The 26,158-nt window shown below is 44.9% G+C and overlaps 1 protein-coding gene and 1 long non-coding RNA gene across 2 annotated transcripts in view; one reads left to right on the forward strand and one right to left on the reverse strand.

Annotated features, from left to right (window-relative positions):
• Positions 1–25: 25 nt before the first annotated feature.
• Positions 26–1,501, reverse strand: LOC135896909 (uncharacterized). Its single transcript, XR_010562850.2, has 2 exons — positions 1,396–1,501; positions 26–1,331 (listed from the first exon to the last, which is right to left on the reverse strand). It is a non-coding gene; the product is annotated as an uncharacterized lncRNA (long non-coding RNA).
• Positions 1,502–7,383: 5,882 nt separating this feature from the next.
• The window catches only part of LOC135896904 (uncharacterized), a 50,051-nt gene continuing 31,276 nt past the window's right edge, over positions 7,384–26,158 (forward strand). The window contains exons 1-5 of the mRNA XM_065425407.1: positions 7,384–7,592; positions 11,536–11,627; positions 12,510–12,570; positions 14,647–14,753; positions 20,696–20,759. Of these exons, the coding sequence (XP_065281479.1) occupies positions 7,517–7,592; positions 11,536–11,627; positions 12,510–12,570; positions 14,647–14,753; positions 20,696–20,759 (400 nt within the window). The 5' untranslated portion in view covers positions 7,384–7,516. The remainder of the gene's footprint in view (positions 7,593–11,535; positions 11,628–12,509; positions 12,571–14,646; positions 14,754–20,695; positions 20,760–26,158) is intronic.

Here is a 26,158-nt window from a genome sequence, read left to right on the forward strand (position 1 = left end):
AAACGAGAAATGAACTTACACCAACTTCCACATACAATTAAACGTTTATTGTCACCTTATACATATACATAAAAAGACCAATAAGCAGATATATGCGTACTGTTCAAAGAACAAATAAATACACGGATAAAGAAGAAAACTTGCAATTTCAATAGCACAACACAAGGTAGAGAACAGCAGAACAAAAATACTTATTGCCCACCCTGCTTTGACATTTGAGTTTGCAGCATGGAATAAAAAGAAAGAGCAAAAATACATCAATTGGCATTATTAAGCAGCGAAAGCAACAGAAATTACAAGAAGGAATTAATCTTGACTACATCACTTCACTAGCACTCTGCGACACGGGCACAAAAAATGACATTAACTGGCTAATGCCTTAAACTTTAATGTCATTCGCGGGGTGCCACACGGACATGCTTAATGGTATTGCAGCTTGAATGTTATTCGCGACGTAGTGCGTTCTCGTAAGTCAACTTGCCGTCAAATGCGTACTCTCGTTCCCAATGTCTCGACATTGACGTGGCTAAACGAACTATTAGTGAAGAACAATCAATATATTCTTCACTTTCTTTAAACAATAGCTCTTTCTCGTTGCGTAGTGCGTTCTTACAATTATTAAAACTCGCTTGGCCATCGAATGCGTACTCTCGTTTACAATGTCCCCGCCGTGGCCGTAGAGACCATATTCTCACGATATTAAACAAACTTGTAGATAAAAACAACTAATATATTCTTCAATTTTTTAAAAGAAGCTTTTTATTTTCGTAGAGATCAGCAGGCGATCTTGCCGCTACTGACGGCTACAGCTCTGATCATGAGCGCATTAGCCAGGAGAAGCTGTTTGCCAGGAGAATCAAAGGGCGCCGATGAAGATCCGCGGTAGCTAAAGCAAATGTAGACTCCGGGGTCCTGCTTACCAGAAAACCCGCATTGACTTGTGCGTACACCTCTCCTAAGGGATCCTGTTCCGTTCTCACAACGAAGTGAACCATCCGAAGCGTCATGTAGAGTATATACATCAGGGAAGCAAGGCACATTGTCCTTAGTGCGCGTAGTCTCACAACCACCGTCCTGAACTTCCGATGTCGCCTCGGTGCAGCGACCAGCATCACAAGGCGTACAAATGTTTGCAGGGACAGCCCGACCGCACATGTTAATGCATGCGTGCGGGGTATACGCGCCACTGCACAGTTCTAGACTTGCGAATTCTCGAGCTGTTGACTGCTGGCTGCCGGTGCGAGATCCGAAGTCCTCGAATATCGTCTTTGTTTCCAGCGACGCTCGTTTTCGCGCGTGCGGCTTCTCCCGCAGTCTAGGCATCCTGGCACCTGTGAAGAAAACACATTTCAATACCCAAACGAATTAAAAAAGAAATCGATGTAGCTGCCATACCTTGGTAGCTGAGTAGGAGACTTCAGCAGGCACGGAAGGTGACAAACGCTGCTCCGCTGCCCTTAAAACGATCGCAGAATGAAAAATGGCGTGGCGACGATGGCTAGAGCTTGGATTGGATTGGATGAGTGCAGCGTTCTGCTTTGCCAAGGTTCTAACACTTCCACGTGCATCTACGCAAACATAAATAGGTTTTTAAAATATTCTATTATTACACAGTGAAATATTTACTTATTCTGGGAATATTCGGTATCTGATTTTCGAGTTTTTAGTTTCTGCTAAGCTGTCGGCGCCAGAAAAACATAGCCTTTGAGATTACTGTCAATGCATGGCGGCTCTGACGCATTATAGCTTTCGTAATCGCTTTCAACGCACGCAGCCACCAAAAGCGTAGCCTTTGAGATTTGTTTTTGTTACCTATAATGATATTATTGTATGCACAATTGAACACTGCAGACAACTTCCTGTTTTAAGAAACCAGCCAAAAACAGGCGCACACAGGAAACATACGAGAAGACAAAAAAGAGGCTGGAAGAGGCCTGTCTTGTGTATGTTTCCTGTGTCCGTCTTTTTTTTTGCTGGTTTTTTCTTAATACAATGCACCAACTAGCCCAACAACGTGTTTTACTTCCTGTTTCAATGATAAACCTGAACCTATACATAGCCTAAGTCCAAGTTACATGTTCGGAGGTCAGGACCAAAACTCTATGATCAGGAACTTTTCATAATGAGGGGTAACTTGAGTGCTTGGCTCTAGGTCGAATAAGTGGCTTCAAATGGGCGCTTATATATTCTGCTAGTCATCCACAAGCATTTTTTTAAAGCAAACTACAAATTGTTTGTATGACCCACCGATAGAAAAAAAAATTGTATTTTAATACTGCGATGTTAAAGTGGGCAGAATTTATATCAAGTTGGAAATATATTTATTTTGCTTTGAAAAAAGAATGAACTGTGTCCGATAGAGAACAAAAATAAGCAAATATAATATGAAAAAACTAAAATTTCCGGCAATATATAATGCTAGTTTATATATAACTCACTAGTGTATATCCTGGGCATGCCTATTTATGGACAGCCAGCGGACGTTCAAAATGGGATGTCCCAAGGACATCCCGGTAGGATGTCCTTCGGACATCCAAACAGGATATGGACTTCTCCTGTACGTCCCACGGACGTCCATGTTGGATATCCGGATGGATGGACATTGGGACTTATGGTGGACGTCCCACGGATATCCGTGGTTACTTGGGAACTCGTCTCTGTATGTAAATGCGAGACAAAAATTGCAGACGAGCAAGTGTGCAGAATTCACACACTGTGGGGATCAATGTTTTGCGAAGGATCGTTCGGGGAGCTGTAGAACGCTACGGGAGAATGGATGAGCTTTTTTTTTTTCAAGGTGAGCAATCGCGTGATGCGGGTGGGCATGTGACAGCAGCAGCGAGACAGGGACAACTCCGATTGCATGAAGACGTTTCTTTTACGCTCTGGCAAAAAAAAGCATCATATCTTCCTCGATCACCTCGGTCGATCCTGAAGGTGGTGCAATGTCGCACCGAGCACACGTAGCACCGCTGGCATGGAGAAAGGACGAAGGAACGTCATCTGGTCCTGAAGCCGAGAAGAGGGGCAGCGGGGGAGGTGCATTTTAAAACACTGCCTCAAAGCGCTAGCTGCCACGCAGGAAGAGTTGGGAAAACTGCAGTAGACTCGCTTCCGTAAGCAACTTGTTGCTGAGCGACGTGATGCACGGGGGGCTCGCGGCCCATCGTAGGTGGTCGGGCGAGGTGAGAATGGGTACGAATAGAAAATTTTAGAATAGTGCTTGCGAGCAAACGGAAGCATGCTACGTACGTGAAGAAATGCCGTTATTCTCACTGCGCATACACCATACGCCGTCTTTCCGGGGTTTATGCACGGTATGCTTTACGGTTAGAGCGTCAGGCCGATATCTATCGAGAGGCCGAGATGGTATCGGAAGGCAGAGATGGCCAAGCTTTCTTGCGTATCCTCCTGGACATTGCTGACTATGGCTGCTGCTGTCTTGTCATATAGTTCGTACGCAGAACCAATTTCTGTAACGAATCGGCTTATATGTGCTTCGCCTGTAATATATCCCTACAGATGTGCTGATTATCGTTCTGTTCTTTACGGAATTACGAATTGCACATCGTCATCATCGTCCTATTTATCACACTGAACACACTGATCACAGTGAACACACTGATCACACTGAACAAACGTTCAGTGTGATCGGCAGGAAGTGGCAAGAACCGATTCGACAAATGAACATTCATAACTCAAAGGATTATTTTCTTTTATTTCTTTTATTTACTTGAGCAACCTTTTTTCAAAGTAATCTTTCATTTTGTATTGGCGAGTCACGTGCACGTCCTCTGCAAACGGTCGTTTTATATCGTTCTTTTTTTTTTGTCAAGAGAATGCGCATGATCACATAAAACTTGATTAGTCGATGTCAACGATTACAAGCCTTCACATCCAAATGCACGCCCAGACGGTTTCACCAGCCTCACTCGGGTGTTCCAGAATAAATCGCCGGAAGCAGGATTCATTAAAGTGTGAATAATTAACGTTTAATTCTGCACGCGTTCAATAGCGATGAATATGTCAGGATTGTCTTGAACGACCTCATATCACTGCGAATAAAGATACTTGTGGGGGTGCAAATCACGCACATTTGAAGCTACAGGCATTTTCCTTCATGTATTACCCATACTTGTGTTTCTGTAATCGCTTAAGGGTTGTGCTTTGAGGCTTGTTCGAACAAAGTTGCCTCTACTGCAAGACAACGTTCAGAAGCTTCTGCAAGTACTGCACTACACTGTTTGTGGTGCACATATATGATCTTGTATGTCGCTGTTCTACTTTGGCTTGATGTTATGCACACCCAGCTGGCGTGCTTAACTCTCAAGCCGTCAGAATCCTCAGAAGCTTCTGAGGATTCATTTCAATTATTCTTTTGAAGGTAGTATAGCCGCTCGAAATGGCATTTTGTGGATTTTGTTGTAGCTTTTCATGCAGTAAATTAGGTGCGATACTCTTCACGGACAACACTTTCCATAACTCAAAAGATTCCATCTACGAGTCGCTTCGTGTAAAACGATTTACATATCGCTGCTGTGGCGTCATCTTCAATAAATTAAGGCTTTCAGAGTAAAGAAGGCAAAATCACGGTCGTGAGCTTGTTGATCGCAGTCAATAGCGCATATTTCGAAGGCAAGCACTACAACATTGAAGTACAATTGTTCTGCCACCTGCATGACGTGCATCCCTGCAAGCTTCCGCCGAAGTGCCTGCCAACACTTGAACTACTTATGTTGGGGATTTTTGCTTTTGCCTTACATTCATTGGCTTCTAGATGTGTTCGCGAAGACCGGGAATAACTAAGCCGTGGAATCGCGCCGTGAACTAGCGTCCGTGTTCCTGTGGCGTCGTACGTAGCGGTATGATAAAAATAGTCACCACGTTGCATCTGGCCGCTGGAGCAGCCGTGGGGAAAGCAGAACTGCATAGGAAACTTCTTCCTATTGTGAGACGCCGAAACGCCTCAGCGCAAAACTTTTCACCGGAAGAAACCGCCGCACATCACACGATACAACAACATGACCACAGTAGTGACAGACAAAGCAGCACCACCGAAATGAAAACGGAAATGAAAGCAGAAGCGAAACCAGAAATGGTAGAAGTGGTGAAAGACGCGATCGCAGCGCCACTAGTTCACGTGACCACCACTTTAGCCACCTCCCGAGCGGAGTTCTTTATTCCCTGGCGGAGCTGTGAAAGTGAAATATGTCGAAGAACGTTGGGTCCAACGCTTATCTAACCGGCGCATTACATGACCTGCCCAGCTCCATTTTTTAGAGCGCAGCTCTTTGGCGTCCGTTCCTGGGTTTCGCGTCGTCGTCGGCGTTGTCGTCGGCCTCGTAACCAGCTCGCCGACGAATCTGCTCCGCCGCCGCGCATGCGCGCTGTCGGCTCTCCGGGCGAGGGAGGATGATGGAAGGGAGGAGGAGAGACTGTGGAGGAGGGCTGGCTACACAAATGGCTCTTTGGCGTCCGTTCCTGGGTTTCGCGTCGTCGTCGGCGTTGTCGTCGGCCTCGTAACCAGCTCCGCCCCCCTTTCATCCCCCCAGCGCTAGCAGCGACCGACTGATACCGCTTTCGTGAGTCCGCTACCGCACTCACGAAAGACGTCGTGCACTTCCTGCAACTCGCATTAACCGTCCATCGATCCACACCGATGTTAGTAGTGGGGGACTTTAATGTTGACATAAAGACAAACAGCAATTTCCTAACACTTATGCGGGAGAACATCCCGTTCCTCTCGCTCGTAACGCGTCCCACGGCTGTGACAACCTCGCGAGGCACTTGTATTGATCTCGTCTTTGAGAATCAAGCATTGGTGTACCAAGTCGAACATATATCAGTCTATTTCTCCGACCACAAAGCTTCCTTCATGACTGTCAAGAACTGTTAGTGGAGTCTTTGTTAAAGGAATACGTGTGAAAAATAAAAAAAAATCTGTGATGGCGCATACATGTGTTGCTCGATTTCTTTGCCTCAATCTATCGAAAAGGTGAAACAGCTTATTTGCTGCGCTCAAATTTCGCATTAGGAAGTAACGTAATCGTCGGTAATTTTTTTTCTTCTGATGTCAATTATAAAATCCATTACACCCGTTGGCCCTCCGATCCAAACCGCTCTCTTTCTGGGCCAGTAATATTTGTCTCAGCCAACTGACGCTCTTTCCGGGAGGAGGGTGCAACCTGTCACAGATCATGATCTTTCAGCAGAGTGAACGTGAAAGACAAAGCGTGCATGGAGTAATAAAAACAGATCTCACATGCTACACTCTACACTCTTAAAACGGTTGCACCCTTTGGGGTGTATATTTGTCCCACAACAATAATCGTCATCTGGCTTGCTTGCGTTTCCTTTCCTGAAAACTCGGCGCTCGCTACTTTCCTGTCGAGAATGCTGCGTCACACTGATAACGCGCATGCCGTTCGTGACTGGAAAGTGCCGGGCTCGCAGCGATAAAGAAAGGAAACGCGGGCAAGGCAGATGACGATTATTGTTGTGGGACAAGATACGCCCCAAAGGGTGTAAATTTTTCTAAGAGTGTAAGAACAGTTTACACCCTTTGGCGTGCCCCTTCTGCCACACAACGATAATCGTCATCTGCCTTGATGTGTTTCCTTTCTTTAACGCTGCGAGCCCGGAACTTTCCAGTAACGAACGGCACGCGCGTTATCAGGAGGGGCACTCCAAAGGGTGTAAACTGTTCTATGCTGATAACGCGCGTGCCGTTACTGGAAAGTTCCAGGCTCGCAGCGTTAAAGAAAGGAAACGCATCAAGGCAGATGACGATTATCGTTGTGTGGCAGAAGAGGCACGCCAACGGGTGTAAACTGTTCTTAAAGTGCATGATTTTGCTTGTTTCATGCGGCGGAAGCTGTGGGGTTACCATAAAAATTTTGTAGTCAGTACGTTTTGGGCGCATCCTTTGTAAGATTAAAAAAAAAGAAAACAAGCTTATAAAGATTTTTATGGGCGCACCAAATAGGTGGCATCAGCAGTCTCTAAATAAATGACCCTGCTACAATTCCCTTTGTTAATAAATACTCGTCTCAGAGGTTATGCTTTTGCTGACTGCATTTAGCAGTAGCGCTTGCAAAGATTGAGATAAACGCCATGGACGTCATGTTTTGAACACTACCTATGAAAATTCAATCGACATTCAAAAGTAAACTTAATGTCCAAGGAAATCCAACACATCACGTTCATAAAAAGATTACGGTTTTCTACTTTTGTTTGAGCATGCATTCACTGGCAATTGAGTTCTAATTTTGTTACTCAAAGGTCGTTATATTATGGCGCCCTCTGGACAGTTTGCAGTTTTATGTGATCGATGCAAAAAGCCAGGCTTTGACCTGCATAAGAACCCAAGCGGCCAAGCCATAGGGCCAAGCCAATAGCCAAGCGGTGTATTTAAACGAAAATAACGACCCACTCGCGCGTGCTCGCGCGAGAACACGGGCTGCACGAGCGCGTTTTGTCTTGTGGTAACATCCCAGCGCCCAAAGCCGCCGGCGAAATGAGCGAGCCTCTGCGAACATCAGCCTCGGACATCCGGAGCTTCACCTCGCATCACAAGACCATGTCGACGACAGGTGAGCGCCTGCGCATCCCAGACGTTGACTCTCCATTTGCGAGTTAATTTAAGCGCAGAATGCGCTGTGGGGAGAAGTACAGCGTGCTGTACAGGCGCCCAAATCTTTAACTGGTGTGCGGGAGCGGCGACTTTTCCGGGCGTCAGCGCCGTATGACGCGGCGAGGCTGGAAACAGCCTAGTAGACGATGGGCCCAGCTGAGCGCGCTTTGTCCGCATGCGCTTAGCCTCAGACTGTTTCCAGCCTCGCCCCGTCAAACGGCGCTGACGCACGGAAAAGTCGCCGCTCCCGCACACCAGTTAAAGATTTGGGCGCCTCCCACGACAGTGTTAACGACCGCTCCAAAGTTGCGTCACGCCAGCCTAACTAAAGTGTTGTCGTTCTACGAAATGTGCCAGTTCGGCCTTAATATGTCCGAAGACTGTGGTCTTTTGGTGCGTGCACGCCTGTTTTTGAGCGGAATTCAAGCGCTTGCACTAAAGCCTCTTCTGCGTGTTCTCATAAAAAAAAAAAAAAAATGTTTGACGCGACAGTGTGTTGTGTCTGTTTCGCTTGAACGTTAAATGTTTCGTGAACGGAATTAGTAGCACGGTAGCATGGAATTAGTAACAATCACATGACTTCCGCACACATTAAATGCCGCGACTTAGGGTAAGCGACTACCCAACTGGGGCGTGTAATACGTATGAAGGCGGAGCAACCTGTAGTTTGAACCGCTCTCTCGACCGTGGCAAACGACTGTGTTCTGCTTAGAACGACATAAAATTTGAAGAGGCAAATTTCGCGTGATGTACGACAACCGCTGTCGCATCGTTTCGTTTCTCGAGATTCGTTGCGACGTTTGTGGGCCATGAGCTTCATCGAGCGAGTGATAAAATAGCGCACCCAAGCATCCTTGCGTACCCAAAACCCCACGGCCAGTTTGCGTTCTTTTGTGCTCCTTTTGCGTGTTGTATACCTTTGTCTTGTACACCCGGTGAAGTGCGTCCCCTAACTTTTGGGTGCGCTATTTCTAAAACTGCCTAGTGTTTCATTGGCAGAGGGAGATATTCATTGAATTGTTGGCGCTTGAGTGCGAGCAAGAGCTCTTTGCAGTTGAGTACAGTGGCAGCGGTACAGTTTGGACAGCATTGTTTTCCTGTCCGGGCTGTATTTGTCTTGTTCTTTAGATCTGCGGTTTCTTTCAAGTGTCAAGTGCAGTGCCTGCAGATGCTGCACACCTTTTGAGACGCCAGGCTGACTACAGGCTGTTTAACCCCTTCTGTGTGCTGCCATCTACAAAAGCATGACTAAGCACTGGTAGAAGATTAGGCTCGTCTGTGGCATCGCTGCAAAATGCAAAGTACTGCTAAAAATCCGAGCTCGTCAGTGGGCCTGCAGCAGCCTCAGCTGAGGTCTGCAGCAAGAAATTTATTAAACGCTCCTCTGTTAAATGGCTTTTGAATAGACCCAGGGGGCACCCTGGTTAAAAAGTGTTCGCTCTGGAATCGCTTGGTAATAGTGCTGTCATTTAAAGTGCGGAGTCCAGCAAAGCAGTGCTTACAAATAAAACATGTTTACTCCACTTCACAGGTAGCAGGCGATCCTATGAATGCTAGGGCGAGATTAGGTTGCTCGCTTTCTTGACCCAAAAAAATGTTCTACATGTGCAGAGGTAGGCAAATTCCCTCAGTTTTGGTTTTTCTCGCTCACCCTCGCCATGCTAGTCATGTCCTTGCCACAAAAAATTTATCCACCCTTCCTGCCCTTGCGTTGAAAAGGCTACCATCCTTCTCTTACCTTTGGTTTGCTACAGTTTCAAATAAACCGCTTGCTCGTACCGCGAGCTGGAATTACAAATATGATTGCATGCCATGATATCCCAGTTGTCAAAACATGCCGCATTGCTTTGCTTATAGAATGGCATTGACTAAACCTAAAGATTAAGCTATCCACAATACTTGTGAAGCTGACCACTGCAGCTGCCAACTTTTTGCTCTTGTTACTAGTAGAAAATGCACTTTTTGTCATGGGAGTCGGAGTGAAACAAGACGCAGCTTGATATTTCCACAATGGCTATGGCGAGCTGCATATTTTAATTCTTGGCTGCGTGCATGCGCCTTCCACGAAGTCCTTGTGACACCTTTGGATAGTCGTGTTCATCACCAGGTGCACTGGCGAACAAATGTGTAGCAAAGCAAGGATTGCGCAGAGATTCCTAGTAATATGGATATATTCTGCAAGGACACTTCTGAAAACGTGGTGCAACCAAACACACTTGTCGCCTGTGATGCGACCATGCTGTTCAGCCTTGATAAGAATGTGCTAACTATGGGGGACGTCCCGAAGGTACGTTTCTTCTTTTGAAACAAAAGATGGTGCACTAGGTGAAACAGTCGCCATAAGAATCCACACCCATTGCTGGTCCGACAGAAAAAGCGTCAGCAGAGGAAGAGTGACTCGCACAGAGCGCCAAAAAAAAAAGGGCAGTAGCAGGCCAGTGTGCCCGCGGTTATTCCAGTACAAATTGCGATGCCGGACAGACATGTAGTGACAACGTGGCTGCCAATGGAAGTGCGTGCTGTTATCCGGCATGAATGGTGTTCCCTGCATTGAAAGCCGCGCTCTTGGGACATCTTTTCCAAAGCAATGCTGAGGTGGAGCAGGTTGTGCGACAGTTCCTTGTATCGCAGGGCATAGTTTTGACACAGTGATTTCTTCAGACTGATTGCATGCTACGACAAATGTCTCAGTGTTGGTGGCGACTATGTGCAAAAATAGTGCAAGGTGTATAGTTTATGATGCCATGGTGTATTTTTTTTTTTGGCAGTAAAGCTTATGTGGGAAAATAAATGACGAAACTTATTTTCATAACATCCCTCGTACTTGATGTATACAGTAGTACTTGCTGCCTAAGGTGTGATAGAAAATTAAAGCACTGTTTTCTCTGACACGACTGATGGAAGAGGAATAGTGTCCAGGCTTCAATGCCAAGTGCAGTCAATGCCAGAAAAGCCTCAAACGAAGTTTTTTCCTTCTCTAACCAGAGCAAGAAAAGGTGCATTCCAAGGTTTTTATTTCGGGTAAGATAACAGAGTGTGCTGAACTCTCGTAATCGGTATAAAAAAACACAAGAAATGTCGGAGTGACTATAAAGCCGCTGTCAGTGTTCCCACTTTCAATACTGCTTACAGCTCTCGATCGGCAGCTAACATCTACATCCATTTATGACGAAGGTCAGTTACAAGTGGGCTTCGACATGCATCTGAGCTCGAGCGGCTTCTTGCCAGTGCACTGCAAAACTTCAGACCCGTCATGCGTGCAGTTTAAATGACTTCTCTGCAATTCAGCAACATTAATTGCATCTTCCTCATTTAGCCTCACATCGTCATCCTCCCTCGCCCTCCCCAATTTTCCGAAGCTAATCCTTGAGTCGCCAACCAAGCGTGAAGACACCCTCATGAGGCTGCCTATGTGTTGCATATGAAAGAAATACATGGGTATGCTTCACGTAATTCCATGCAACGTGAAGTCTCCTACATTAATGTCTCAAATTGACTTACTATGTGGAAGGTGTCGCAGATCTGGATGTATTTGGCCCTGAACAAGCGGAGTGACGTGTATCTGCGACCTGCAGCCACATCGCACTGCTTGCATTCGCAGCCAAATCATAGTGTGACAAATACTCAAAGCGCGAATGGCAGTAGAAATACAGGCATTGATGTAACCTTGCGGGACTTTAACATAATATATGAAGTAGTCATCCTGTTTAAACTGCCATAGATGCAACACAACTGCAATGACATACGCACGAATTGAGACCTTTATGACCATACTACCTACATAGTTTGCACAGGGCTGCCTGTGAGTTATGAAATTGATTATAGAATGGCTGCTTCCCCATAGGCCTACATGCTAGTGATTGGCTTGCCTAATAGCACTCCCTGTTGTTGTCTAATTGCAGAGGTCGACACGGTGCATCCACCTACGAAGTCTCTGCTGAGCCAAGGAAGGCGTCACGTGCTGTCTGATCTAGTGAACAGCTGCTCCGGTGGCGTGAGTATTGTTCTTGCATGCAGCAATGAAACTAGTATAGGCACTTGCTTGTATAGTTACGGCACTCCAGTCTCATCTGCAGTCGTATCCGTGATACAGCTTTCGGCCGAAGTTTTGCAGAAAATTGACGGGATGGAAGGCGCAACAAGATTGCAGTGCAAAGTGATAGGTTGCGCATGAAATGGATAATATATAATCTTTATCTCCTAAACCAGTGGTTACGTGTGAATTCACTTGTCACCACTTGCCCAGCTCGTGCACTGTGTAGCTGTATCTCATTGTGCACCTTGCTTCCTATTGACTTTTTATCACTAAGCAGTTTTTTGTTTTTTTTTTGTGTGTGTTGAGGTTTCTGCACCTGTAAATGCAATATATATATATTTTTTTTGTGTTGCAAGTGCAGTAGATGCCCTCTAAGGTGAACATTAGGGGCCTTGGAAATCTGTTTTGTCAGGCAATCTTAATAGCCATCTGCATTGTTTTCGAGATGGGCAACAAATATTTGTGAGCACAAATGCATGTACTTTATTTATTCACACAGTTCTAAAGAGTTGGAAGATAGTGCGACTTATAAATTTAGACTTTCACTCTCACTCTCCCAATGAAATTTTATCATGTAGTACATCATAGCATTGCACTGCATGTAATTTTTTTTTTACAACTGCCGGGCATCTAACTTTGGCAACATTCACTTAGCCATAAATCATCATCATCAATTTTCACTTGTATTTTGCATGAAGCAGTTTCGAGCTTTATCCGTATGTAAAGTTTGAGACAAACATGTTGGATATTTATGACCACTGACAGCGATTCTAGTGAATACACTAGTACAGTTGGGGCCATTTCATGCTCATGGCTGTACGGTCGACACCCTCTTTGCAGGCTCCCAGCGAAAAGACGAGCAGTGTGGACCAGAAGTTATTGGCAGCAGACTGCTCCAGCGGTGAGCTCATTGTCTGAACATTTGTGAATCATGTTTAATACTGTAACAAGACTCTTAATCTGCTTAGACTGATAAGGTACTTTTTCTTTCAATACTCTATTTTGACTAATCTTGCTTGTTGGTGACTATACTTTGTTTCTTAAATAACAAACAACGTTAAAGGGCCCCTCACCAGATGTGGTAATCTTGAGATGACAAGTGCAGTGCATTCAGTGCCTCCCAGTGATCTTGCCTGCTAGGTATTGCTTCCCTATGGTCTATGGAAAGAGGTTACATTTTAAACCAAATGCTATTTGCTCTTTCCTCAGGGGCGTCATGCTCCTAGCCGGAGAGTCTGCGTATATCGCACCAGTGTGCAGTGCTGTGACGTCACTCATGATGACAAGTGACTTCAAAAATTATTGAAGGCAACTTCACTTATTTGTTTAATCTGTTGCCTCAATAGTCAAATTACAGTTTAGAGAAGTAAGGAATCGTACAAACCGAATGTCTCTGTTTTCGTTTTACTTCGTACCGTAGCAGGAGATGTAGTTCCATTTTGTCTACTTGTTGCCATGTTGTGCTACCACACGCGCAGAGAATGAAACTCATTTTCTACCATGTTCCAACGTCGTGTTTACGCTCCATCATCAGATGTCTGCCTCATTGCTCATGATTGTGGCACTGATGAGGTGTTATGGAGAGCGCGGAAAATTGTCTGCTGTACGAAACGAAACAAACGAAACAGCTTACATGCTAGACCATTTTCGGAAGTGCACCACTCCGCAAAAACGTGTGAGAGAGGAAGAGAAAGACGGCGGTGCTCGTGACATATTCATCACGGAATCCTCAGACTCCAGTAAGGGAGAACTCGGGGAAGGAATTTAGCTTGCGGAGGCTGGACGGGAAAAATGAAGAGAATGCCTTTGTTGGCAAGGATGCTTGCCTTTTGAAACATTTCGATCTCTGCCATTAATGAATTTCAAAAATTGTTGCTGTAGAACACTCTTTGAAGGTATGTAACAACATCCAGCACATAACCAAATCTAGAAATGTGGCCTGGTGACGGGCCCATTAAAAAAAAGCTAAAGAGCCTCCTCTCACTACTTGTATTTGCAACCGAAAAATTCCATGTCATGTATGAAAGAAGGTATGTCTATCATGCAATTCAGTGGCTGTCGCAATGTAGTCAGTGCTCTTTATCCTGTATAGCTTTTCACCGAGCCAGAACAATACTGTTTGCTGTAACCGCAGGGGCTATTGACGCATTAATGGACTGCAACCTTGCGGCTCTCTAGGCATGTAAGCGATGCATGCATCAAGACAAAACGAAACTCCCGTTTGCCGCAGCCGCCTTGCACGAAACCATGCTGGCTATCGACATGATCGTTGGTGGTCGCTACGCACTTATGAAGGCACATGGCCAGCGCAGTGTTATACGCTTGAAGTGTTCTGGCGCTGTCATTTACGATTTCCGCTGATGACTATGGTGATGTGGACTTCAAACATCCAAAACCATCTCCTCCTAGGCTCGTGACCATCTATGAAAATTCCAGCAGAAACCATCTCCGGATGACTGTTGACGTTAATGTGATTAGCATTGACGCAATGTAGCGACACCATATTCCCACTGTCTGAACACCCTGCAGCATCTTGCGACGCTGCCGTGAAGTCCGCACTTGTCGCATTGAATAGCAACATTATCTTGCGTCACATATTCCACGTTCCAAGCTCCACGTTCGTCAAAAAAAGGTATTTTTAAGAGTGGCTCATACCCATTGGGGCGTACCCAGTGACCCAATTTTGCCCACAAGTGGTTCATTGAAGAGCGCCACATATCCAGTGGCACATACTCCGTGATCCAAGTTGATCCAACAGTTGGCGCCAAACTTGATTCCCGCAGCATTGCAGCCTGATGGCCTGCCCATTACATTTACACTATGTGCTGCCCAGTGCCCAAGTTGGCAGAAACAATGTGAGACATTGCAACATGCTTTCACAGAATGCCGATTGCGTTAAAGTGAGGCAAACATGTTGACTGCACCTGTAAAGCAACAATTTATGAAGTCCGTGTTGAATTTTGTTGTCTTTCTGCAGATGGGACCAAGCTACGTCCTGTAGAAGTTCGCAGCGCCACTGCACGGACTTGCCTGAACGTCCCAAGTCCCGAACCGGTCGTGCCGATTCCAGCGGACATTTCTCAGGTGAGGCACCTTAGTGTGTCGTCGCCATAGGCCCGTTCAATTTTCCGGCGCCGTGAACTGGTTCTGGCTATGCTATTCGTTTTAGCGGTGCAAGCGTGACACCTTCTGCATGGTGTTGTTCGTACCAAGAACTAGCCCAGTTCGTGACCTTTCTTTGCAATTGTAAGTGCCTGTGTTGTGCAGCAACGAAGCAGCATACGGTTTCTCTGGCACCATGACGGCACGAGATAAGTGAAAAGAGTGTGTGAACTTGAATTCGGAGCAGTTTCTTACCACCACTTCACTGATATCGAGGTACTATCCAATATTTTCGGCTGCAACTAGACCATTGGTCGTACTGCTCATTTTCACTGCGGGAGTGCTAGCCAAAAACCACATGGCAGCCACAAATTTTGTAAAAGTAGGAATTTGCAATACAGTCGCTGCACACGCTGGTCAGTGGCAGCAACGAAAGGTGGTAGTGTGCAGTGAACTCGTGAATAAAGTGCTGATGTATCGGACCAACTACTTGCTGCTTGGTGTGCAGGGCTTTTTTTTTAGCGCTGGACTGGTTTCCTTTTAATCCTTCTCTTTAACTGCCCATCGTGAGCTAACTCGTCATGACAAAGGTTGCACTACCTTTCAATTTTTTAAACATAAGTAGGTCTTTCTATTTTTTTTTTTTTCAATGAGAGCAGTAAAAGCACTACAGTCAAACTCGCTTACGGTACCGATTTCAACGATGCATTGGATGCATATGACAATGAGCATGCCTTACACTAAGAACTTGTGCGTCTGTGTACTCTGACAAACTACAATGCTCCCTTGCTTCATTACTGGCTATAACAATTTAATCTGGCTAATGGGTGTCTGCGCTGAAAAGGAAAGCAATATCCACGGGGCCAAAAAGAAGAAAACTCCCACTGTTGCCCTCGTTTTTGTGTCGTGCACCCCGCCTGGCACACTCATAGCATCGCCCTACGCATCGCCAGCCTCGCATACCTCTCTCCAGTCTCTTCCACCTCTCCAACATTGGTGCAGTCGAGTGGTGTATTGGAGGGGTGGAAGGGAGACTGTAGAGGGGCACGCAATCCTGCAATGCCTCTTCTGTGATGTTCTCTTTGGTTGTCTTGGAATAGAGCACCATGTACGGCTCACGCAATCACTTGCTGACTAATGAACCTCCTATCTGTGGCAGATGTGGCAACAGGCTGACTGCCCTCCCTGTTCTGTTGGAGTGTAGAGAAGCAGAAGCTGAGAGAATGAAGCATTCTTTTTTTAGCATACCTACAGCAGATCCCAATACACCCGGCAATGTTTCTTAGCGGAGAGCAGTTCTTCCACACCAAATCGGTTTTAGACTTTTTAAATGACATCCATACACTACACATTGTCAGTACAAGAAACGCGTAAAACAACCTCTCATCAGACTGCTGCTGTGATACTTGCATATAGTATGGCATGTTCCTCCAGTCCCTTGCATTCAAGGGCTCTGGTGAGGTAGTAGAACCACTCCTCAGTTTTTCTTTTTATCCATCCTAATTTCAGCATCACACGGTAGCATGTGTTCATGTTTGTAGCACACCTCATTAGTCATTGCCATACCTTTACAACATATATATATATATATTTTATGCACTTCACAGTGACTGATTTTTAGTAGTGGTGTGCGAATATTCGAAAATTCAAATATTGAAATCGAAAGATACTTTTACTATTAGAAAAATTTGAACACTGAAAAATACTGTTCTTGGTTGTTTAACTCAGCTTTGCTGCAATCCAGCCTTGTAGTATGGCGAAGCATGCAACATGTATTGCAGTGGAGCATATCAAAAGCAAGAGGAACTATCGCGGTTCCCTGCTGGTGCTTACGGCTACCCGACACTATCGGCCCAAGTACCTACACTGTGCTGCCACATCATCCACCTGGACAACATGAGCCGCGAAGTGGAAAGATCTGTCTGTTCCTACTGTGGATAAATCCCTAAGACATACGGTTCACAAAGTACAAATTTCTACACCGAGGAACCCAGATGTCTCGACAACGAAGCTTCTGAAAAGGCTCCCTCCATGTCAGCACTATGGAAGGACTTCGATAAGCTCATAAACCAGCAGCTATTTTGACTGCCAGACACACAGGTTGGAAGATATGTGCATGATTGAAATTTTGGGCCATAAAGAAGATCCGTGCGAGTGGTGGTATGAGCATGGTGCCCCCTGTTCGCTCGGCTTGCGAAGAGATGCTTGCTGATACCGGAAACTAGTGTCTAGTGAGCCGCTCTTTTTGGCATCTAAAGGAATTAACATGCAGGAAGGGCGTGTCTGCTCCCTGAACATGTCGAGCAGCCATCCTTCATGACATTAAATAACTGCAGTTATGATACTGTCAAGCAAAAGTGTTGCACTAGGGAATTTCGTCAACCAGAAAGCAAAATTTTTCTGTTATTTGCTGTGCAGTAAGCTTTTTTTTTTGTACATCCGGCTTGTGAAAAAAATTTCGTTCTCGTAAAACCAACAGTATTTTTATTTTTAAAAAATATTCGACTCTGTTTCCACTTGGTGTTGATTATTCAAATTCGCTTCGAAATGAAAAATTTTGATATTGGCACACCCCTAACTTTTAGCCCTTTCTGCAGCCAGGTTACCCCTACCATGTCCGATACACTTCTACATTAACAACTCGTCACCATTCACGTGGTGCTCTTTGGTCACATTTGGCCCTTGTGCCGATAAATTCCATAACGCGTCGTCATTTTCGTACTTCCTCGAAAAAATCTTGGCCAGTAGCTGTGATGCTTCATCCACTAACATAAAAGGCATAGGTTGTGGTGGATTTTAAGGACATTGCAGGAAAGAGCAAGGCAACAAGCTGAGCAATCGTATTCATTCAGCTGCATGTGCTCTGCTCCCTGAAGATAATCGTGATATGTGCGAGAAATAAAAGCATAAAAAATAAGTGCGATTACTCGGACGGGTAAAGTTCATGTCTCTGTTCGCATCTGATCTCTAAAGGTTACTTAAGCGTAGTAGCCAGAATTATGCCGTTGTTGCATGGCTTTGAGAAGAATGTACGTGCTACATTGAAGCTTTTCATAAGGTACAGATAGTACAGAAATGTCGGCTCAGATGTTTCTGACAGCCCTGTCTACTGACTGAGCAGGCTTTAGACCCGTTGTGTTCCAGCCTGGTCCTTGGGGGCCGAAATTCGTGAGAAAGAATTCATTTTTAGAACTGCATTTTTCAAAATCTTGGAACTCTTCTTGCACTATTCTTTAAAGTATCTCGCATCACAAATGAATATTTTGGTCAAATAAAAACAAAACTGTATGAACCTGCGTCCCTCCTGCCTTGAGCTGCCTTCTTGCAATTCTCTTGCAGTTAATTTTTTTTTTACTCCATGCAATTCGCCAGCATTCATATTTCGGCACACAGAGCAGGTGAAATCATTTCTTTTTAGTAGGCAGCTGCATATGTGATAAGTGTATAATGCAAGCAGATCTTCAAGTTTGGTCTTCACAGTTACACTGCTCTATTTTCTGCCGTATTGTTCCCACATTGCAAAAACTGAACTTTAATGCATTATAATGGCACTTGCCATATTTTCCTATCTATAAGTCCCACCTTTGTATAAGTCGCACCTTCCTCAAAACTGCAGTTTTTCTGAATAATAATGTATATAAGTCAAACTGGTGTCACGTGCAAGCGTATCGATGCCATTCATATAGAATTGCGATAGCAATATGGACATTCCAGGCGCATTTCTACCGTCGTGGTAGCTGCAATGTTCTATATAGTAAAGCCCAAGGGCGATAACATCACCCCATCATGCAAATCAAAGCGTGCGACGGTGGGCCGAATCGAGCACAAGGGAAGAAAGCGGGAAGGCAGCGCAGGAGGGCGGTAGGGGCTTGTACTCTGGCAGTAACAGTGTAGTTTGCGCAGCAGCACACTGCAGTTTCTTTAAAGTGATCTGCAGATGCGACAGCTTCGGAGCCAGTCGACTCGCGGTCAGCCTACCGCTCCTTGCATTGCTGCTCTGTCCTTCTCGCATAGTGCTCGGCAACATGATCATGAGAACCTGGTACCTCCATAGCGCGCACAAAAACCATAGGAACTGCCAAAGGAGGTCAACCCGACGCGCTTCATGTGGCCATAGTATCCAATCTGATTTTGACGGATGTTTTTTTCCAAAAGAAGTATAAAAGTTGCACTATTCTGTAAGACACGCCGGTGAAAAAAATTTAAAAAAGAAATGAGAGTTGTACACTGGAAAATACGGTATATTAGGTACCTTTTAAAACACCTAGAATATTATTCTTAACCTTTCGGGCTATCGAACCATGCATTAAAATAAATTTTTATTTTGCCATTTTCTGCAATAGAAGCCTGGAACAGTATACAGGATTTCTAATTTTCAATAACTCTTGAAAAAACAGGAATGCACAAGAAACAAAATATTTGAACTGAGCTTAAGTAATTAAACAAGTCTGCATAATGTCATCAAGATTGGTGGAAAACCAGTTCGGTTTTAGAACCAGGCTGCCCCCTTAAATCTGATTTCGATTCTGGCATTAAGAGACAAGTTTGGTATCAAGTTTATGCCTTGTGTTTCCCAACCTTACTTGCCAAGTGTCATCCTTTACGTGCAAGAAACATTTAGAGTATTTACAACTTGGAGAATGCATGTTAGTGACCTGGAGTCATTTGTTTCGAATGCCTTAATTGAATAGGGGCTCATTTAAAGATTGCCTCCTTCAGTGCACAGGTGACAGTTGGCCTTGAGGGTTGGGGCAAGTATACAGGGCTTACCATAAACAGAAGCCATGAAGTTGCTACACATACTACAGTAAACTTCCGTTATCACCATGGAGGACGCTTAAGATTAAGGCTCTTAAAAATTTGGAGGACGCTTAAGCTTCGCCTTTAAGAGTGGAAAGCAATAGTATTCCAAGATCCCCAACTGCTTGCACTTCCCGGCAACTGTAGCCTACATAACCGTAATATCTACCAGGAAATGCTGGCAGCGAACGCTGTGCGTGAAGGCAGGCTTTCTGGTAGAAACGCGGCCGTGATGCAGTGGAGGTGAGCGCCACCTGGAGGTGTTGCAAGGAACCAGGCGCGCCGCTCCGTGGCCTCTCTGCTTTGTGGCGCCAGCGTGTGCAAGTGGCAGACGCTGTGGCTGGTCTATGAATAGTATAAACACTAGAAAGGGCATTTGTTTCAGTTTTCGCATAACGGAATTATGTTTTCTCGTATATTGAAATTACAATCCAATGCAATCATGTTTTTAGGTTGTGTATAAGTCATACTTTACGATTTTTCTATGTATTTTAGCTTGAGAAATTTAATTAGTTCAGTAACTTCCTTGCGCCACATAGAGGGCTTGGGTATGCGTGGTTCGTAATTCTTTTTGCTGAACCGACGCTGGATGCTGGATGCCGCCAACAGATCTTCTAGACACGGGACCCTTAATGCTACCACATCAATGCCTAAACACACCACGGATTCATGGCAGTATTTACCAGAGTTTAACATCCCCGCAATTCAAACATTCACCGAATTTCTATCTGTACAAAGTAGGAAACAAATGTAGAAAATGACATTAGGGCTCCTAATGGAGCAGAAATCTAATGCGCACCAAATTTTTTTAGCACGAGAAAGTGGCAATGGTCTAATGTGTTGCACGATAGTGGCCAGTTTTCTAAAGTCAGCTTCACCGTAATATAGCCATCTTGTACGGTAAAGCATACAAACGCTGCGAAGGTGGTTTTGATTTCATAATCGATTGCACCGCTCGGGCAATTTTTAGCCCATTTGTATTCTTGAAAAAAGAAAAAAATGCTTCTATTAGCTAAATGCCATGATCACACATTGTAAGATAGTTATCGCTTGAAAATCTAATAAACCGGTTTTGCTCTTTTGCTGTTTGCTCTTTTCCCGACCGTGTTTTCTGCGGTTTGCAGAGTCCCGAAGAGAAGGCTGGCAACCTCTCCCTGGAAGTGATGCACACCAAGCTCGACTGCTCGGGTGAGCCGCAACCTTGTGAATTTTGCATTGGAGCCTCGCCTCTGTCTTCATTTATTACGTACAAGCACAAAGATAAGCGAAAGGTGCATCAGTGTATATATATATCTGCCATCATTAAAAGGTTAAAGGAACCCACGTGGTAGACGTTAATCCGGAGTTTCCCACAATCTGTCTACCTTATAGTCAGATTGTGGTTTTGGCACGTACAGCTCCAGAATTTCGTTTCCCTTTTGCATTTTATTCCATGAGCACCGTGCATGCATGGATACAACAAATTGTGGTAATGGATTGCTTGATCGCACTATCCTAGTTTTCCTGTTCAAAGCCTACAAATATATATGTATTGCACATCGGTGCGTCATGCTGTAATCCCAACATTGCTTTCTTTTGCAACAAAGCTGTTTGTGCAACCAAAAGAGCTTGAAACTGTCGCGTGCATGTTGCCCTGTGTCCTGGCACAAGTAAATTCTGCGCAGAGTTGAAATTTGAAGGAAATGGAGGGCATGCTATAGGTGATGTGTGGGCACAGTTTAAAACTTGCGCATTGTTTAGGGGCTGTGGGCATAATGTTTGCATAGTCGCTTTCTCACTTTTTTCTAGCAATATACAAAGCACATTGAACGCCTTTCTGGTGTTCCAAGAGAAGCAACTGTGGGAAAGTTTAAATTTGCAAGATGTGGCTTTTGTTTGAACAAAGTCTTAAGGGCATGGTTTTAATACAGGCTTTCGGGACAAAAATCTGTCATACAAGTAGAACTCGCTTTGAAAGCTACAGCGTCGCTTGAAATTGGGTTGCACTCCTGAAGGCCACAGAAGTCTACTGTGTTTTTCTGCCATTCGTCAAGCATCTCCACATTGCCTTGTCTTTGTGCAAATACTAGCATGTCATTCTGCTGCCAAGGTTGCATTCATAGGTTTGGTTCTAGGCCTCAGTGGCAGTGCTGTAGTCCAAGCACAATGCAGGAATGCCTGTGTTCTTGCTTTTCAGTGCATGTCAAGCAACTCCTTAGTTTGCAAGAAATATTCAATTGCGGGGCCTTACTGTCCTGAAACATCAGTGAGTTTGCGAGGGAGTCCGGATTAAGTTTGATCATTTGAGGTTCCTTAAAGGGACACTAAAGTGAAAAATGATTTCTTCTGCATCAGTAAATTACCGTTTTACAACGCCAAAAACACCACTCTTGCAACGATAAGACGTTTGGTAAGCCAGAAAAAGCGCAAGGAACGAAATACGGGTGGCGACGCCTACTTAAGTTCCCGCACCTGGGGGCTGTGACGTCTTGGATTTTGACGGCATCTTCTAGGGCCTACTAATTATATATAGCGGTACAGATTGACTACTTCCTGTTCCAAAGGAACGGAATATTAAACATGGCAAGTTTTGGGAACCTTTATTCAGCCAACGCGGCCCAAATGCGAAAACATACTTTGGAATCCCTGACGTCATGCTTACGTACCGGCGCTGGGGCTTTGGCGCAAAATTCAAATACTGATACTCGCACCTTCATTTTCTCATCTAATAATCAAACCGTTTTTTTGAAATGACTGCCTGCAGGGTTCTCAAACAATGCTTCATTAGTCTACTGATTTATTATTTCACTTTAGTGTCCCTTTAATGTCCATCCAATGCACAGTACACGAGCGTTCCCGCTCTCTGCCCCTACGGCAATGCTACTCCTACGGCCGGGATTGCAACCTTTTGTTCAGCAGTGCTACCCGGTAGCCACTTAGTTGCTCTGACGGGCCTCCACTTTGTTTAGTAGAGCTTTCACTAAGCATTTAAGCGAAAAGGCAACTGATGGCACGAAAATTCAGACGTAGTGGCAGCACTGACAACCAGTCCTAAATGCATATCGACAGTGCTATGTACGGGGTGATCATTTCTAAGTTTTCTGGAATGAAAAAAAAAGATTCTCCAGTTGCAGATAATTCTTGTCCTTGAGCTGGCTTATTCAGAGGCGAACATTACTTTCACAAATCGAAAAACACATTCAACTAATATAAGAAAAATCGCTAATTAGCTCATTTACATTACGGCATATATTGATTATTACGAATCGTAGCCGGTGAGCTTGCAAGGAGCATCCACTTGGAATGAGTTTCCATTGTGAAACCAGTTTGGAGATATGTGCCATCACTCTCCATAAAAATGCACTGTTGTTTCACTTACCTTCTTTTTTTAACAAAACGCTCTTTTATGCATTTAAGCACAATGTAACTGAATAAGCTATGTACAGCAGAAACGCGCTGATACGTTGCCGTTACGTACGTTTTTCTGGCGCCAACGTTCACGATCGAGAACACAACAAAATGACCCAATAAGTTACACTCATTTTTTACCGGTTCATACATTCCCAGAAAACACGATTTTTCAGCACCAACGTTCAGTACATCGCCAAACTGCAATCGTGTGCTACGTTTTCCAGCTGCTGCATCCCATGTAAACAAGAAAATGCACGAGGCACGTGCGATCAACAACGGTATATAGCTGCCCGCCACGGCACCTTCGCCGCAACATTTGCCTGCCTGTCTCCGGTGAATATTCCGGTGCACACTCAGTTTTTCATTTTGGCACTCGCAAATCTTCTCCGGGGTCGTCGCACACCGCATTCACAGCTATCGCTGCCCAACCTGTTGTGATAAGCATCTTCACCTATGTTTTAAACCATGTTGTGCATAGTGCGATTGGTAGCGTACTGCACGCTTTTAGTAAGCAATAATCCAAACGCACCGCCATTCCCTGCTGCAGGCGGCGCGATGTGGGTATAGTGTTTCGTTTCGGTGGCATCCGGCATCGCCCACCAGCTCGCATCTTCGGCTGCCGGAGCACTATCAACTCGAAGCATGTCGGCCACTAAGATCCGCCCGACGCTTTGCATCACGTAAATGTCAACGATAGCCGAGTCTGTTAAATTTGTTTAGTTATTTCGAATGGTATGTTTTCCGTGTTAATACGTTTTTCTCTCGCAGTTTTTTTCCAAAACGTATGAAGGAGGTTATACTGCTTTTGTCCGACACATTGAGATATGTTTCGAAACTAATGTCATCCTGGAGATTCCCTTCACATGGTAAACTTAAATGCTACCATCTGTAAATTGCCAAATGTTTCATAATTAGGAAGGTAATTAGTGAATTGGTAATTAGTTGAATGAGTGTTTCAATTTATCATGCTAGAAATGTATGCCTCTTCGAATAATCAATCTTGCGGACAAGAATTGCGCTATCTGCCGGAGGTGATCTTTAAAAATTGCAGAAGCTCGTATAGCAGCAACGCCCCTTAAAGAAACAAACATCAACAATGTCATTTCCATAGAGTGGCCTGTTGGATATGTGGCTATGAATGCCACTGTGGTGGAGCAGTATAAAAGCCACACACGTGCTTGTGATGCTTTCACATTATCCATCATGGTGACTCAGTTGCAAATTTTGGTGGGAGGTGGACTGGACTGGTGTGCCGTGCATTGGGCGCATGTTACAGAACCCCAAGTGGCCAAACTTGATCCAGAGCCCTCCACTATTGCTTCCCTCATGGCCTTCTGTGCAGTTTCAGGACATTAAGCCCCGCAATCTAGTTTAGGCTTTCACGTCCACCAAAAGAGGATTCCTAAATAACAGGTGCCGCTGTTCTGTGAAACCTCTCAATGTTATTCATTTATCAGAAAACTCTTCACAGCGGCATCTGTCACAATGTTCTGCAGTTCTTTGGTCTTTTGGATCCTGTGTTGGTTAAGGTCCTAATTTGCTTCAGAACCTAATACAGTCGCTGACTGTTTATTCAGACCTCACGGGGACTGCGGAAATGTCCGAATAAACAGGTGTCCGAAAAAGCAGATTAAGAAAAAAAAATGAAATCCTTTATTTCCACGCATTTATTCGGGCTCGGCGGTAGGCTTGAAGAAATCGTGAATGCGCCGTTGCACGCTGTTCCGTTTATGCGCAATCAGATAAGCCTGAATCTCGGAGAGGGTCATACGGTCACTGTAGGCGGCTGAAAGCACAGTCGCTGCTTGTACACGCTCTGCATGTGACGGCAGCGTAGCACATGGTGTGTCATCTTCCGACTCGGAGTCATCGTCCGGCGGTGCATCGCAAACCTGACGAATGATCTCGCCGTCGTCGAGTTCTGCGCGCATGTCAGTACAGCAGTGTGAGCACCTGTGAAACCGTCAAATGAGACGGTGTCCGGAGTCGCAATGCAACCACTGCGCAGGTCTCGGCAGAACATTTTCCGCGTCAGTAGGGAGCACATCTTAGGCCTCCCGGCACTCGTTTGCCGGCATTCCTCAGCGCAGTCTGCGCGGGCACTGTCGGCGCCATTAGACACTTGACGCGATGTTTCCGTATGCTGCGTTGGATCACCAAAACCTCAACACAGCACACAAAGTAAACACCACCGTGCCGACACCATTCGCACCAACGAAAAACGTGGCCAGCGTCGTGCACAAACAAACCGGCTGCTGGATTGTCTTGACATGGCTTATACCAGTGTCACACGGGCGTTTGGGAGGCCTTCCAACCGATAGTCAGTTGACTCAAAGGTCAAGTTCGAGCTGCTACACGGCCGGTTTCGAAGGCCGCCGAGTCAATAGTCTATCAAGTCAACAGAGCACCCTACAACTATCGAAATCTCAATGGCCTTTGAGCAACGGAAGCGGAAACAGCACGAACATGCCCTCTCGTTCACAGTGTGCGCATACTCACGGTTAGAAAGAACAAATCAAAACAAATGCTCCAAAAGTACTACGAGTATTATTCATTATTCAATAAAGTGTTTTTGCCACTTGACATGTGTGAACACACACCAATACGGCAGCCGCATCGAGCGGCGCAAACGTTGCCGCAGTTGGCAGTGTATGGCAATGTATAAACAAATTTTTTTTCAATGATAAACAAACACAAAAGAAATTATATGTATCTGCTTTCCACAAAAGAGGTAACTGAGCAGCAAAGACGAACAGTATATGGATTGCTGAATTTCTAAGCATTCAAGTTTGTTTTTCTTTTTTCAATACAAGTATGCTATGCATTTTATCTGATCAATAGACAGCATCTGTGGACATTCATGCAGTTTCTGACATGTCAACCATGTTGCTTGCTTACAACCATATTGGATTCATGCTTACCCCAAGCCTTGACAAAACTTTGTACATCTAAACCTCGATTTAATGAAGTCGGTAAAATCTGCATTCTCACTTCATCATATCGACATTTCGTTCTATTGAAATTCGATCTTTTACGCAAATAACCAGTCTTGCCGGCGGATTTTTCTTGCGAAGACGGTGCCGCGAATTTCTCCCAATTATCGAGCAGCTGGAAAAGGTAATTTCAGTGAGTAAAACAAAAAAAAAAATCACTTTGTTAAATTTGAGGGTCATCAACGTAAGATTGCCGTGTCCATA

The sequence above is a fragment of the Dermacentor albipictus genome, chromosome 7 (genome assembly GCF_038994185.2).
Source record: "Dermacentor albipictus isolate Rhodes 1998 colony chromosome 7, USDA_Dalb.pri_finalv2, whole genome shotgun sequence".
In the NCBI taxonomy this organism is placed as follows: Eukaryota; Metazoa; Arthropoda; class Arachnida; order Ixodida; family Ixodidae; genus Dermacentor; species Dermacentor albipictus.